At 41.7% G+C, this 17,146-nt stretch overlaps 1 protein-coding gene across 2 annotated transcripts in view; it reads left to right on the top strand.

Annotated features, from left to right (window-relative positions):
• The window catches only part of ZFYVE26 (zinc finger FYVE-type containing 26), a 499,004-nt gene that overhangs the window by 145,636 nt on the left and 336,222 nt on the right, over window positions 1-17,146 (top strand). For both annotated transcript variants that reach the window (XM_040332529.1, XM_040332530.1), the window contains exons 9-12: window positions 7,247-7,462; window positions 7,554-8,216; window positions 15,056-15,213; window positions 16,763-16,955. In XM_040332529.1, coding sequence (XP_040188463.1) covers window positions 7,247-7,462; window positions 7,554-8,216; window positions 15,056-15,213; window positions 16,763-16,955 — 1,230 coding nt within the window. The remainder of the gene's footprint in view (window positions 1-7,246; window positions 7,463-7,553; window positions 8,217-15,055; window positions 15,214-16,762; window positions 16,956-17,146) is intronic.

Genomic DNA, 17,146 nt, shown 5'->3' with positions numbered 1-17,146 from the left:
ACAAGGAAAAGTGCCTAAATACACATTTGCCAACCAGGGTGTCTGCAGCTGTCCAGGCATGCTGGGACTTGTAGTTTTGTAAAAGCAGGAGACACATTTTTTGTGAAATACTAATATATGATCATATATACTAACTTTTAAACTAGACTAAAATGCTGGGCTGGGCTGGGACTTGTAGTTTTGTAAAAGCAGGAGACACATTTTTGGTTAAATACTAATATCTGATCATATATACTAACTTTTAAACTAGACTTAAATACAGTTGAAGATGATGAAATAACAGTGGTCAAAATACTTACACAAATCAGCAACTTTTCCTCAGACTTAGTGAAATTGCTTCCAACCATGTTGCTGTGTGATTGCGCTGCGATCATAAGTTGGAAACTGGCAAGGCTCCAGGAAATGGTCGCGTGTTGTTCGCGTGTTGATTGCGCTGCTTGGACCGAGATGGGTCCATATGGCTTCGGCTGTATGGACCACAGTAACTCTTTTCCCTGTCAGGAGCCTAGGAGCCTAACGCCCCGGGGGGTCAGAGACGGGACCTTTTCGGAGGACCACTGACGTATGCAACCGTCGCAGTTTTTTGTGATGTCACTCTTTAGGTGTGTGCAAATTTTTCCTTGCACCGGGTGGAGTTTTTGGGTTGTGTTTTGCACGCCACAGGCTTTTCAACAGAAAATAACCAGCTGGAGGCAGAATGGTTGCAAAACACTACGGGTTTGTTACCTAACTCTGGGTTTCAAGACCAGTCCACCTCCAGCTGTTGCAAAACTACTACTCCCATCAGCCACGGTCTGTCAGTGCATGCTAAGAATTTTACTTTTGCTGCATCTAGGGTGCCACAGTTTAGAGACCCGTGCATAAAGGCCTGAAAAATGTGGGCCTGCAGAACTTACAATACTAGAAGTGCCAGCATTCCCAGGCATGCTGGAAGTTGTAGTTCTGCAACATCTAAAGGGCAATATGTATTCGAACGTCCTTGGGCCTTGAGGACACTGAAGTCAGGACGTTCGCATACGTCCTATGTCCAATAAAATGTTAAATTCATTATGCTAAATAACAAGGAAAAGTGCCTAAATACACATTTGCCAACCAGGGTGTCTGCAGCTGTCCAGGCATGCTGGGACTTGTAGTTTTGTAAAAGCAGGAGACACATTTTTTGTGAAATACTAATATCTGATCATATATACTAACTTTTAAACTAGACTAAAATGCAGTTGAAGATGATGAAATAACAGTGGTCAAAATACTTACACAAATCAGCAACTTTTCCTCAGACTTAGTGAAATTGCTTCCAACCATGTTGCTGTGTGATTGCGCTGCGATCATAAGTTGGAAACTGGCAAGGCTCCAGGAAATGGTCGCGTGTTGTTCGCGCAATTGCGCATGCGCGATCGAAAAATCGCAATCGCAATATGTATTTTGGTTAAAATATCATACATATTCGATTTCAGAGTGCTGCTACAGCAGTTTTCGAAATATCTGCAATAAATTTCGCATTCGCATGTTGCGATATTTCGATAAAATATCAGGAATATTCTGAGCCAATCAGAGCGCTCCTCCAGCATATCTCGAAATTGCGCAATAAATATCGCATTCGCATGTTGCGATATTTCGATAAAATATCACGAATATTCTGAGCCAATCAGAGCGCTCCTCCAGCATATCTCGAAATTCCGCAATAAATATCGCATTCGCATGTTGCGATATTTCGATAAAATATCACGAATATTCTGAGCCAATCAGAGCGCTCCTCCAGCATATCTCGAAATTGCGCAATAAATATCGCATTCGCATGTTGCGATATTTCGATAAAATATCACGAATATTCTAAGCCAATCAGAGCGCTCCTCCAGCATATCTCGAAATTCCGCAATAAATATCGCATTCGCATGTTGCGATATTTCGATAAAATATCACGAATATTCTAAGCCAATCAGAGCGCTCCTACCGCAGTTATTAAAAAAATCGCAATTATTTTCGCATTCGCAATAGCGAAAAATCGCATTCAATTAATTTCGATAAAATATCACGAATATTCGAATTTAGCGAATATATCTCGAATATTCGAATATATATTCGAGATATATCGCGAAATCGAATATGGCATATTCTGCTCAACACTACTAATAACATGCAAGTGAAAGATCCAACACAATATGTCGGAAAAAAACTAAAACAATTTAAAGACAGAATCACTGAGTTGGAAAAAGGATCACAACCTTGTGTCAATATTTTGTTGAACAACCTTTTGCTTTAAAGCGGTAGTAAACCTGCTGCTGTTTTTTTTTTTCACACCTGAAAAGCAAAAGCCATAATGAGCTAGTATGCACCGCATACTAGCTCATTATGAAATACTTACCTTGGAACAAGGTGCGAGGAACTTACCTGGTCCACGCCGAGGGAGATGTCATCTTACCTCGGCGTGTCTTCCGGGTATCGCCGCTCCAGCGCTGTGATTGGCTGGAGCGGCAATGTCGTCACTCCTGCGCATGCGTGCGGGAGACTTTTTTTCCGGCAAGGTCCGGTGGCTGCCGGGCCTTTAGCCGAGGATCTCCGCTGCGAATGCGCCGCTGCAGTCAGCGGCGCATTGCGAGAGGAATATCTCCTAAACCGTACAGGCAGGGCTGTCTTAAAGCGGAGGTTCACCCAAAAAATAAATTTTCAACATTACATTCAGCCGAGTTGTCCTAATGACAATCGGCTGTGTTTTTTTTTTTTATCCTTTCCTAATTGATTGACAGGCTTCCGACAAATTGCCAAAAGAAGCCTAACGTCGGTGCGCAGGCGCCGTATAGAGCCGCACTTCTTTCGGCAACTCGTGACGCGCAGTATGCGACTGTCGGAAGCCTGCCAATCAGTTAGGAACGCCCAGTCCCGCAAAAGACATACCCGGAAGCGGCGGTGAAAATATTGTATGTACAGTGAAAAAAAAAAAAAACAGCCGATTGTCATTAGGACAACTCGGCTGATGTAATGTTAAAAATTTTTTTTTGGGTGAACCCCCCGCTTTAATAAGAGGGCACACCTGGGCACTGCCCAGGGACCCCAGCTACATGGGGGCCCCCCTGCATTTTCCCCCAAAGCAGCTGGTCCTTGAGCCCACGCTGCCCCGAAATTGGACCCATGATGGCACTGAGAGTTGTATGCCGCGTACACACAACCGTTTTTCGTGGTTCTAAAAAATTACGTTTTTAAGGGTCTAGAAAAAAAGTTTTTTTCAACCCGATCATTAAAACAGCCTTGCCTACACACGATCGTAAAAAAAAAATACTCTAGCAAAGCGCAGTGACGTACAACACGTATGGCGGCACTATAAAGGGGAAGTTCCATTCGGATGACGCCACCCTTTGGGCTGCTTTTGCTGATTTCGTGTTAGTAAAAGACGATTCGCACTTTTCAGTCTGTTACAGCGTGATGAATGTGCTTACTCCGTTACAAACGCTAGTTTTACCAGAACAAGCGCTCCCGTCTCCTAACTTGCTTCTGAGCATGCACGTTTTTTTCACGTCGTTAAAGCCCACACACGACCATTTTTTACAACCTAAAAAACATAGTGAAAAAATAGAGCATGTTTGAAAAAAAATTTAGTCATTTTTTAGAACCCGAAAAATGCTCTGAAGCCCACACACGATCGTTTTTAATGACATAAAAAAAAATTGTTTTTAGAACCCGAAAAAGTCGTGTGTACGCGGCATCAGATACACAGGGGAGGCAGTCTGCCTCTTACCTAGTTGATGTCTGTTTACCTGCACTGTCATCATTGTAGGGGCCCCAGAGCATTACATTGCCCAGGGGTCCATGATGCTATTAAGACGGCCCTGCGTACAGGTTTAGGAGATATTTTTTATACCCACCTAATGAGGAAGCTCCCTAGTTAGTGGGACCTAGACAGCAATAAAATAACTGGTTGTTAGTTTTTAACCCTTCCCCAAATCTATCTAAAAAATGTTTTAGTTTTACAGTACAGGACACACACACAGATTAAAGCAGCTGCCTTTAGGTGATTGGTCACTAGCAAATAGATAAATCTGCAGGGATATTCCCCTATATACACCTTCCACTCCAGATAGCCTTCATTGTTTTCTTTGTACTGAGAGAAGCGCACCTCTTTCCTAAGAGGATTCTCCTATCAAGATTCCTGGCTGCACTGTAGCCCACTGCAGCTTCTGAATTGGTTAATTCCTTAGCTGAGGCTTTGGGATACTGTACCCTGACCACGCTTGAATGAAGACGCTGAGCCAACCTATTATGCTATATGGCACATTGCAGTTTGAAAAATGAGGCATGCCTGGTTTTCTGTACATTTTCTGTGACTCCCAATTAAATAATCAAAATAAGTGGATGAAGAAATAGTCAAAACTTGAGCTACATTTAAAGCTGATTTAAAGGATAGGGTTCCTTCCAGCCCTCTGAATGTGCACTCTACCAGATCTGTTATTCAAAGGCTTTTCAGCAGGAGGCATCTTTTTCAAATTTGCAAGGCTGCCACCATGTCTTCTGATCACATTTGTCAAATTCTACCAGGTGGATGTTCAGGCGTCATCTGATGCCAGTTTTGGGGTAAAGTGCTACAAGCTGCGCTGAGTCTGTCAAGCCTTCTTGAAATTTTTGTTAGGTGGGCATTTGTTTGGTTTCTGCACTAGCGAAGAACATATGCGAGTATAACTTATGGGAACATTTAGGTGCTTTGGTTGCAGAAAAGTGTGTTTCCTGTATGTATAATATCACTAAGAATCTATATATGCTAAAACATATTTGTATATATTACTTTCATTTAATTTGAATTCAGCTGTTTTGCACACAGCTCATCATGTTTATTGGCGCAATCTTCTCTCTGTTTGTATATTTGTTTGGTGTAGTATAACACTTTTTGGTCGCAGCTTTTTTTAGTTTCGCCATTTTCGATCAATCGCAATAATTTCTCCATTCATGTATAATATAGCTCCTCTCAGTTTTTGGGCTTCTGGCCACATAAGCTTTTGTTTAAAAGGACTATTTGGGCCATTAACATTGAGAGAAATAAACATAATGGTCATCGTAAGTCAAGATGCATGTATCTGATGCTTTCTGATATTCCTTGTGAAAGGGGGGAGTGATTCTTTGCAAAGAGCCAAATAATGAGTTCACTAGACTATTTTATATATCTATTGGTGAAGAAGTGTATGCAGTAAGTAGTAGGTTGGATAGTAGGTTGAAGACATAATACCTGTATGGGAGTAGATGTCATTCGTTGGGTGACTGTGCAAACAGTTACTCCTCTCGATATGGCAAGTGAGGATAAAAAAATGAAAAATGGTAAAAAAAAAAGCCAGCACCAGATTCCAAAAGCAGTGAGGACTGCTTATCATCTGAGGGGCATTAAACTTACACCAACATGGCAAATGGTTTTGATGGGATACCAGGCTCCAAAAGACAGCATTTATGTAGAGATTTGCGAGGTGTTTAAACAGACTTTCTGATAGTGAATTATGAGCATTCATTTCCGAGTTTAGTTGGTACATGCCTGTTCCTCTGGTGGTGCTTCATCCGGGAAAATTTTCCATTCTTTAAGGAATCTGAGGCCGGATTCTAATGAGAATATGTTAACCGTTTTGTCTAGATATGACACTGTCATCTATAGGTGATATGGTTTCTTAGAGCCTTCGTGATGATAAGGAGCTTTTTTCTTTGTTGTATAGTGGCCGGAGATCTGTGTACCGTGCGATGCCTGCAAATTGCCCATTTTAGTGAGGGTTCTCATTATCACTCTTTGATGTTATAGTAATGTATTCTGGCTGTCCTCTCTTGGTACCATGTCTTGAAGAAAGGACGGTTTGGGCAGTCTGTGCGCTTCATCTTTTATCAGTTCCATATCATTGGCAGCAGGCACAAGAGTGCTTAACAGCTGATGCAAAAAAACGTTTAAGTCCGTTGCAGAAATGGATTCGGGGAATTTAATGTTTCTGCGGGAACGATCTTCCATATCTGCCAATTTTGCCAACATCTTTTGTATATCTCTCTGTTGATCTTTATATGCATCAACCAGGTGGTTATGGAAGAACTTATTTTTTTTATTTATTATAGCAAAAGGTAAAAAAACATTATTTTTTTCAAAATTGTCGCTATTTTTTTTGTTTATAGCGCAATAAATAAAAACTGCAGTGATGATCAAATACCACCAAAATAAAGCTCTATTTGTGGGAAAAATAGGTATATTTTGTTTGGGTACAACATCACATGCCGCACAATTGACAGTTAAAGTGACGCAGTGCCGTATCGCAAAAAATGGCCTGGTCATTATGGGGTTAAATCTTCCCATCTATAAGTGGTTAAATGGGAATTCCAGATTCTGATAAGCCCCCCGCCTGCAGACCGCCACAACCCCCGACCAGTGTTGTGGGGAGAAAGCCCTTGTCCCCATCGACATGTGGCATGTTGCCTGGCATAGGTCAGAGGAGGTGCTCGCTTGTTCCCCCCCCTCTTCCTGACCTGCCGGCTCGAATAGGGGTTTGGCATGGATTTTTTTATTTTGGCTTGGGGTTCCCCCAGAAATACATACTAGACCCCTTTTATTTATTTTTTTCATTTCTGGCGTTTCACAAGTTGCACCCAACTTCACATATATCATGAAGGGGGGTACGACTTTCCTGCAACTTTTGAGGGTTTACTTTGAGGCCTATAGACCTCAAGTCACATGAAAGTCGGACCAAAGTAGTGCAGGAACTACTTTGGAGCTGCACAGATATGGACAGTTACCATAGGGAGACATGGGGTATGACTTGGTTCCAAAGTTAAATGAGAAGTCACACAAGTGGGGATTGGGTTAATCTGCCCAACAAATTGGGTCAAAAAACCCCCCATAAAACTTCAAAACGCAAATCGCGTGTGCAAAGATGCAAAATTCACTGCAAAAGCGCTGCAGAAATGAACCAAAAGCAAACTGCATAGATGTGAACCAAGCCTAAGTGCACAAAGGTTAACCAGACTAGGTGTACTGTAAAAAAAAAGTTTTGTCATAGTTCCAGTTTATGGATTAGAATGCTTTACTAAAAACCCTAAAAACCCTGCCTATATGTGGGGAGGATTGACGAGGGTCAAACTGCCCCTGGGTTAAAACGCGTGCTGTGTTTAGCAGTAGAATTCTCTTGTTATCTTTTTTAGAATCACAACATTGTAATATAACATGTTTATAATGATGGCAAGTTGTTACAGTTTAAATTTAGATACATGTGCTTTCTAATATTATCTTACATCATTCTTGCAGTTTCTGTAAATCAGAGGGAAGCACATGACCTGGCACAGCAACGAAGCACTGTTATGTTTCAGGCATTTTGTGGATTAAAGTATGCAATGTATGCCCTTTGTATCCAAGCTAATAAACGTGCTCAGGGCAGGAACAGTAATGCCAACCAAATGGATGGATCTCTTGTGGATGCAGAATTTCTGAAAGAACCTGGCAGGGAGAACTGTCTCTCTCAAGGTATTGTTCTTTACGTTTTAGACTCATTTTTGACTTGTTTGTCTTTGTTTTGAGATTACATTTGCTAATGTTTTTTTTTCTTTTTTTCCAGTCTCAGACCCCATAGGCCTTTTTTTACAGTATTTCACAAAATGTGGTTATTATTTATGTCTGCTGCCTCCTCGACTGAAGCTGGAGCTTGTGGAGAACATTTTCTCGTTAATGTTTGCGTCACTGAATGATTTGGCACCAGAGACTCCACTGGTTGATGTCTGTTCCATGGAAGAGATTAAAAAAGACACAGGTGTAAATGTTGGTAGACCTGGGAACTTGGACATCAATATTGATACGGAAGGGTTGGTGATATCACCTTTCATTAGTCCTCAACATACTAGTAGCAACCTGATCAATAGCAATATAACTGAAAGTTTTCAAGAATTACCATTTAATACTACGAATAACATTCACTGCACTTTATGGAACAGTGCTGAGGCGAACTACATAAACCTAAAACATTTTACTGCTGGGTTGACTGGATTTTTAGCTGATGAAATTGTATTGGATAGCTTCCTAAAAATGTTGGGAGAACAAGTGGAGCTTATAAAAAACTCTCTTCATCCAAATGGTTTCTCCCTAAATGATGAGCAAAGCCTACTTAAGGGTGTAAGTGCACCAATTTCTTCAGAGGATTTCAGCAGCAGAGTGGCTAAACTATCTAAATATATTTTTGAAGCTCAGTGGAGATACAAGGTGGTCATGAGCAACAGAAATGCAGGTAAGTGCTTCTTATGTCTTTCAAATCGAGTATAGTAAATGATAAACAGAAACAAGTGTTTTTCAACCTTTTTTTTAGTCAATGAACCCTTTAGAATTGTGCACAATCCCGGGGGAAAACACCAGTCTGAGGGCTCGTTCAGACCAGGAGTTGTGTCCAAGCGTGCTTGTTTTTTCCCCCTTTCCCTAATGGGCTGTTCTATGCTCATGAGACACACACCAATGTTGCTGGCATGATTTTTTTAAGTTGCGCTGCACCAGAACACATGGTACTGTGGTACCATGCACTTTAGTGGGCACCAGTGTATGCATATTTGCTAGATGTTTGGGGGTGTCAACAAGACGGCACATTTGTGGTGGGGGACAATTTTACACGTCTTACTGCAGTACATGTCCTAAAAAGTAGTTTGTAAGGCAGAATTAGGTGGTCTGTAGGTTGTAAATCCCAGAACAGCAGCATACATTAGAGTTAAAGGGATTGTAAAGTTTTATTTTTTTATCTTAATGCGGGACTCTCCCTCCTGATTGGCTAAGACATGGCAGCGGCGCCATGGGCTCCTGCTTTCAATTAATCTCAGTCAGCCAATGGGGAAGGAAAGGGGCCTAGGCTTGGCTCTGTGTCTAAATGGACACAGAGCTGCAGCTCGACTCAGGTGCCCCATAGCAAACTTCTTGTTTTGGGGGCACTCAACATGAGGGAGGGGCCAGGAGCACAGTAGAGGGACCCGAGAAGGAAGATTCGGGCTGCCCTGTGCAAAACCACTCACAGAGCAGGCAAGTATAACATGTTTGCTATTTTGATAGAAAAAAAAATACTTTACAATCACTTTAACCACTTAACCACCGCCGAACAACGGTGGCAGCGTGGTTCCTTAACTGTGAGAGGACATCGGATAACGTCCTCCCAGAATCGTGCCCCCTGGGGCGCGCACACGGGAGTCTCCGTGACCGTGGGGTCCAGAGGACCCGGCGCATCACGGTAAATCGGCGCCAATAGCGACCGTTTACCACGTGATCGCTCCGTCCAATGACGGAGCGATCACTTGTAAACAAACCTCCCTCCCCTCTCTGTACCGATCGGTACAGTGTGAGAGGAGAGGGGGAGAGCGGAGGCAGCAGCACTGTGGGCTGGATCTGTGACAGTTGCAGTCACAGATCCAGCCATCCCTGCCCATACTGTGCCATACCCAGTGCAATACTCTGCCATACCCAGTGCAATACTCTGCCATATCCAGTGCAATACTCTGCAATACCCAGGGCAATACTCTGCAATACCCCGTGCAATATTTTGTGCAATACTCTGCAATACCCACTACCCGCCAGCCATCATATGACATCCTTGACTTTGTGCAGGGATATCTGAATGATGCCTGCAGCTACAGGCATTATTCAGATATCAGCTTTTTTAGCCGGCGAGTCCCTACACCATAAGAATGATCTTAGCGGCTGTTCCGCAACTTGATCATTTTTACAAGAGGCGAGAAGGTATGCCCCCCCCCCCCCGCAGTCCTCTGGTGCTTCTACCGACACAACGCTACACTTTTTTTTTTTTTTTATCAGGCTTCCCAGACTGGAGGTGAGATGTGGGGTCTTATTGACCCCACATCTCCCTGTAAAGAGGACCTGTCATGCCATATTCCTATTACAAGGGATGTTTACATTCCTTGTAATAGGAATAAAAGTGATCAAAACATTTTATTTTTGTGGGAAAAAAAGTGTCAAACTAAAATAAATAAAGTAAAATGAACAATAAAATATAAATATTTTTTTTAAAGCACCCCTGTCCCCGTGAGCTCACATACAGAAGCGAATGCATACGCAAGTCCCGCCCACATATGAAAATGTTGTTCAAACCACACATGTGAGGTATCTCTGTGAACGTTAGAGCGAGAGCAATCATTTTGGCCCTAGACCTCCTCTGTAACTAAAAACATGTAACCAGTAAAAATATTTAAAGCGTCGCCTATGGGTATTTTTAAGTAGCAAAGTTTGGCGCCATTCCACGAGCTTTTGCAATTTTGAAGGGTGAGATGTTGGGTATCTATTTACTCGGCGTAACTTCATCTTTCACATTATGCAAAAACATTGGGCTAACTATACTGTTTTTTTTCTGTATAAAAAGCATTAGAAAAGTTGCAACGACCACCATTGTATTCTCTAAGGTCTTTGCTAAAAAAGCATATTTAATGTTTTGGGGTTCTATGTAATTTTCTAGCAAATAAATGATGATTTTTACATGTAGGAGAGGAATGTCAGAATTGGTCTGGGTGCTCCAGAACGCCTGAAGGTGGGGCCTCTGTATGTGGCCACGCTGTGTAAAAGTCTCACACATGTGGTATCGCCATACTCGGGAGGAATAGCAGAATGTGTTTTGGGGTGTAATTTGTGGTATGCATATGCTGTGTGTTAGAAATAACCTGCTAATATGACAATTTTAGTTTTAAAAACATAAAGAAAAATAAAATCTTGATTTTGCAAAGAATTGTGGGAAAAAATTACAAATTCAAAAAACTCAACATGCCTCTTTCTAAATACCTTGAAATGTCTTCTTTCCAAAAATGGGTCATTTGGGGGGTATTTGTACTTTTCTGGCATGTTAGGGTCTCAAGAAATTAGATTTTTAGAGATTGGCACCATAGCTTGTGGACTATAACTTTCACAAAGACCAAATAATATACACCAAGTTGTACTTATTTTTACCAAAGATATGTAGCAGTATAAATTTTGGCCAAAATTTATGAAGAAAAATTACTAATTTGCTAAATTTTATAACAGAAACAAAGAAACAGAATTTTTGTCTTTTTTCCTCTTATAGCACAAAAAATAAATACCACCAAAAGAAAGCTCTATTTGTGTGAAAGAGAAAAGAGAAAAAGAGTAATTGTCATTCAAAATGTGAGAGCACCGAAAGCTGAAAATTAGTCTGGTTATTAAGTGGGTTTAAGTGCCCAGTGGTCAAGTGGTTAACTACTTGCCGACCAGCCGCCGTCATTCTACGGCGGCAGGTCGGCTCTCCTGGGCGAGAGCCCGTCATACTACGTCGACTCTTTGCGGCCACTAGGGGCGCGCCCCGCGCTCGTCCGTGACTCCCGTGCGGGTGCGATCTCCGCCGGGCATCCGCGATTGCTCGTTACAGAGCGGGGACCGGGAGCTGTGTGTGTAAACACACAGCTCCCGGACCTGTCAGGGGGGGAAATGCTGATGCTCTGTTCATACAATGTATGAACAGAGGATCAGTGTTTCCCCTAGTGAGGCCACCCCCCCCCCCCCCACAGTAAGAACACACCCAGGGAACATACTTAACCCCTTCCCCGCCCCCTAGTGTTAACCCCTTCACTGCCAGTGGCATTTTTATAGTAATCCAATGCATTTTTATAGCACTGATCGCTATAAAAATGCCAATGGTCCCAAAAATGTGTCAAAAGTGTTCGAAGTGTCTGCCATAATGTCGCAGTACCGAAAAAAAAATCGCTGATCGCCGCCATTACTAGTAAAAAAAATATATTAATAAAAATGCCATAAAAACACCCCCTATTTTGTAAACGCTATAACTTTTGCGCAAACCAGTCAATAAACGCTTATTGCGATTATTTTTTTACGAAAAATATGTAGAAGAATACGTATCGGCCTAAACTGAGGAAAAAAAATGTTTTTTAATATATTTTTGGGGGATATTTATTATAGCAAAAAGTAAAAAAATATAATTTTTTTTCAAAATTGACGCTCTATTTTTGTTTATAGCGCAAAAAATAAAAACCGCAGAGGTGATCAAATACCACCAAAAGAAAGCTCTATTTGTGGGAAAAAAAGGACGCCAATCTTGTTTGGGAGCCACGTCGCACGACCGCGCAGTTGTCAGTTAAAGCGACGCAGTGCCGAATCGCAAAAAGTGCTCTGGTCTTTGGCCAGCAATATGGTCCGGGGGTTAAGTGGTTAAAGCAGTGTTCCAGCCGCAATTTTTAATTTTTTTTTTTTTTTAAAGTCAGCAGCTACAAACACTGTAGCTGCCGACTTTTAATAAGGACACTTGCCTCTCCTGTGCACCCGCGATGTCGGGCCCCCTGAGGCCGATCCGTCCTTCGGATCGTGTCCCGGCGCCGCCATCCTTCACTGCCCGTTTCTTACTGCACATGCGTGAGTCACACGGTGCTTTGTGAATGGGTGACTGTCTTCTGGGTATACACACATGTCCCAGAAGACAGCGCGCCCCATTCACCAGAAGACAATGCGAGGAGGGGAAGGAGGAAGACTAATACGGAATAGGAAGTGGCTGATTAGGAAGATCTGCCTAGCAACTGCCATTTCTGGTAAGTAAACTTTTTTTTTTTTTTTTTTTTGGAGCCTTTTTATGTAATTTATTTATTTTTTAGGGTGGACCTCCTCTTTAAGCATGTCAGCATGAATGTAAAACTTTGAAATGTTCAAATACTCCAACATTGATAAATTGCACATAAGATGTGGAAAACCATGCTTATCCATGTTGCATTCTGACAGAGTATTTGTAGAATGCAGAGTTTGTATATACATTCTGACATGATTTGAGCTTCACATGTTTACCCTTGTCTTTGCCTTAAAAGAGAAGTATGGGAATGTCTTTTTTTTTTGTTTATTCATACTTGCCTAGCTGGATGCAGCATCGGTCACCCACCGGCTCGAACTCTGAGAACCAAGTGATCAAATGCCACTAATCACTCGGTTCTCAGACCTCCGTGAGCAGAGAGCTGCTGACTGTCACCCAGCTTGCTGAGAGGCTGAGTGGGGTGCTGGTTCAGGCATGTGGGCAAATCCTGATTAGGTGGTCATGATCTTTCCTGAGCCTGAACCGGCTCTGTGACATCAGCCGACAGCGGTCTTCAGCCCGCTGTCTGCTGAAAACAGGTCACTGGAGTGGAGTGGAGTGGAGTGGAGTCTCCCTATGATCCACGGGAGAAGTACAGTCAAATGAGCTTTGGCTGTATTTTTCCTTTTAACTGTTTGTATAATTCTGTTTAGGTGTGGGGCAGTCTTGGGGGTAACTTTGTCGCACAATTTTAGTCTTTCTGTGGGATTTTACATTGATTTTACAATGACTGTACTGTGTGATTTATTAAAGTGTATTTTTACACCTGTCCCTTATAGCATTTCAGTCATTTTTTCATTAAAATATAAAATATTTTTTATAAGATTTGCCATGCAGTGGCTTACTCAGCAAAAAACATTTTAACTGCTTTGCATACTAAAATAATTTTATACTTTTTTTTTCCTAGTACATATGGGTCCTTGGTAATTAAATTTTTTAACCACTTAAACAGACTTTTAACACCCCTTTCTGCCCTGTCACACTTTGACAATTACTCAGCCATGCAACACTGTACCAAAATGACTTTTCTATCATTTTTTTTTTTTTTTTTTTTTATATGAGGATTTTTTTGGGTGGTATATAATCACCCCTTTGAACAAATTTTTTTTTTTTTACGTTTTTGTTATAAAATTTTGCAAATCATCTTTCTTCAAAAATTCCTTGGTAAAAAATGACCCAAAGGGGAACCCAAAATCCAAGGAGCACTATTGGGCTTTCAACAAGCATAAGTTACGATTGTAATTCCCTAACTATCATATTTTCTTTGAAATGGCAGGACAGGAGAAACACCCAAAAAATTACCACATTTTGGAAAGCAAACATCTCAATCACAGGTGTGCAGTCTTTGGCATTAGGCTTTGGCATTAGGGTGATGAAATCCGCGGCACATGGTGGGTGTGGCCATATTGTGTTTACAGTGTGAGGGGCTTAAATAAAACAAAATCCTTCCTGTACCCATGCTTTTTGTCCTCCTTCCCCCTAGTGATGCGGTGCGGTTTTCCCTCACCATGGGTGCAGTGCAGCGTACCTGTGGTTTTCATGTGGGTTAGCTGCGGTTTGTCATACACTTTTAATATGTCTCACGGTTTTGGTGCACTTTCTGAAACCAAAAACTGAAAGCATGGTTTTGGTGTGCTTTCAGAAAGTGCATCAAAACTGTGGGACATACCGTATTTATCGCGGTATAACGCGCTCCCGCGTATACCGCGCACACCCCAAAGTTGACCCGAATCCTGTGGAAAAAAAGTTTTTTTTTGTACTTACAGTTTTGGTGTCTTGCGCGGCATCCATCGGCGGCCTCGTCGGGTCCGGCGTTCGTCTGCGGCTTCGGGTGTCCTCTTCGGCGGGTCCGGCGTCCTTCTGCGGCTTCGGGTGTCCTTCTGCGGCGGGCCCGGTGTCCTCTTCGGCGGGTCCGGTGTCCTCCTTCGGCAGGTCCGGCGTCCTGCTGCGGCGTCCTCGCGTCCTCCCCGCTAGTTTCCCGCGCCGAGTTTGAATACTGCGCCGACATATACAGAGCGCAGTACACTCGTGTATTGTCGGCAATGCTCGGCTACCCGCGCTGACGTCCTGTACGTCCAGGACGTGAGCGCGGAAGGAGCCGAGACTGCCCGACTATACCCGAGTGTACTGCGCTCGGTATATGTCGGCGCAGTATTCAAAACTCGTCGCGGGTATCGGCGTATACCGCGCACCCACGATTTTGCCCTGATTTTCAGGGCAAAAAAGTGCGCGGTATACGCGATAAATACGGTAATAGTCTATTCCAAATGCAGCTAACCCACATAAAAAAAATCGAAGAAAACCATACTATATTTGTCTGAACGACAAGCTGACCGTTAATTACTACTGACCTCTGAACTCTGCTTCACTTACTGACCCTGTAACTCTGCTTACTTGCTACTGACCTCTGAGTCACTTTTGTGCCGTATGTCACTTATTACAGCGTTTAAAGGTCAGCACTAGGTGAAGGTCATATATTAAATAAAGTGCTTCTTCTTAAGTTTTAGAGAGCAGTACAAGTAATATATCTGTTGGGAGTGATGTGGACTGCCGCTGTGTGTTACAGCAAAGAAACAATCTGATTCCCACGATGCTTTCTCCACCTGAATCCCTGCTCATTTCATGTATTTTAAGAACAAATTATAGTGAAGCTCATCAGGTAAGATTTTTTACTATATTATACCCTTATGCCCTGTACACACGATTGGTTCGTCTGATGAAAATAAACCGATGGACCCTACTGGCTTGCCCCCCCCCCCCCCCCCCCCCAAAGCGGCCATGATGTGCGGCAACAATATCTTGAATATTTTATGGGTAGGGGGTGCATTGCTATGCCTGATGAAGATTGATGTGATCTTTTAATAAAAATATATTTTCTACTGAAAACATCTTGTTTTTATTGTTTTGCTTGTGTTTCTTTTATCTTTCTCCTAGGTTCTCCTAGTGCACTTGTAGTGCCATGTGTGTTTTCCTTTAGTAAATACCTATCATTGTCAGTGTAAACGCCAAAAAGATTTTTTGTTGTTTTTAGGCAACATTGATATAAGAAGCCACACATTGTCGAGTATAAAAGCTTTTTAATTGTTGCACATTTTAAATGTGCTTTTTTTTTTTTTTTATCTAAAACGTAAAAAAAAATTTTGTTTGGTATTTTTTCTTGCTAAAACGCATGAACAGCCATGGTTTAAAAAATTATGAAATATGGAACCTGTAAAGTTCAACATGTACAATTGTACAAAAAACTATTTAAACATTCCAAATAAAATTAAATATAAAAAAAATGTTGGTATTAAAATTAAACCCTCCCAAGCACATATATGGTGTTTTTGAGCCTTTGCTCCACCTGCTTGGTATTTTGCCTGATCTGTCTTCCTTTATTTTATCAAGGTCACGAAAGCAGACAATTATTTCTTTATATCACCATCTGGGCACTGTGGCTGGTGAATGTTTCTTGCTCCACAGGCAGAAAAGCACCTTAAATTTAGAAACACGCCATGTATTATAAATATGCAGGCCCACATCTATTACCTGAATCTGTATCTGAATCAATTAACCCTCTATCCCGCCCCCCTTCTTACAAAATTAACTACTCATATTCATATGTATATATATTCATATATACACACATACACATATCTATACATACTGTACATACATACATATACAAATGCTTACACACATACATCCACATACATACAATATAGAATCATCACCGAATCCTAACCTTATATCACAGTGACGAGAGCCCATACCCAATGGATGTCCAATGACACCATAGTGTTCTGTCTTGCAGGTGGAATCGCCGCGATTCAGAAACACTGCAAATCACAGGATGCCCTTGAGATCCCCGTTAATTTGAATGGCACCCAAATCGCAGTGCAAATTTTCCACAGTTGTCAACTGATTGTCATAAAATTACGCAAATAGAATCGCGGGACGCCTTTCGCCTAAAAGGTACAAGAATGTCTTTTGCACAATTTTACCGTAATTCTTTCTGCAACAATCATGGCAAAATCGTGCCGCAATTTGGGAGCAAGTCAAAGTAACGGGGCTCACAAGGGCGTCCCACGTTTTGCAGTGTTTCTGAATCGTGGGCAGAATCGCGGCAACTTAATCCGCAAAATGGAGCGCCTTGGTGTGAATTTTATATCTTTTTGTATCGCAGAAGTGTGAAAATTGTTTACAATTAGCTTTTGCATTTTTTTAAGGTGGCACAAATGTTTAATCTTCAATCATATCCAAGCTATGGTGAGCTGACATTTATGGAGTGTTATCAGGAGGTCATAGGTGAGCTGTCAAAGGTGGAAAAAAAAATAGAAAATCAAAGTTCAGAGACGGCCATCAGAAAAACAATAAATAGTCGTTCTACTTTACAAGCAATAGGAAATGCAGCAGCTGCAGGTCAGTAATTATTTATAACGGTTTTATATGTGAGAGCTTTTCACACAAATTGCTTTATTCTCTGGTACAGGTGAAAAGCCAGTTCATCTCAAAATCCATTGTTGGAAATTAGAGTACTGATTTAAGGTACCTGAACTCCAGGCAAAAAAAAAAAAAAAGTAATAGTCTATTTTATTATGGGATACCTGTTG

This window comes from Rana temporaria, chromosome 13, assembly GCF_905171775.1.
Source record: "Rana temporaria chromosome 13, aRanTem1.1, whole genome shotgun sequence".
In the NCBI taxonomy this organism is placed as follows: Eukaryota; Metazoa; Chordata; class Amphibia; order Anura; family Ranidae; genus Rana; species Rana temporaria.
Note: the sequence above shows the minus strand (reverse complement) of the source record. Positions and strands in the feature narration are given on the sequence as shown.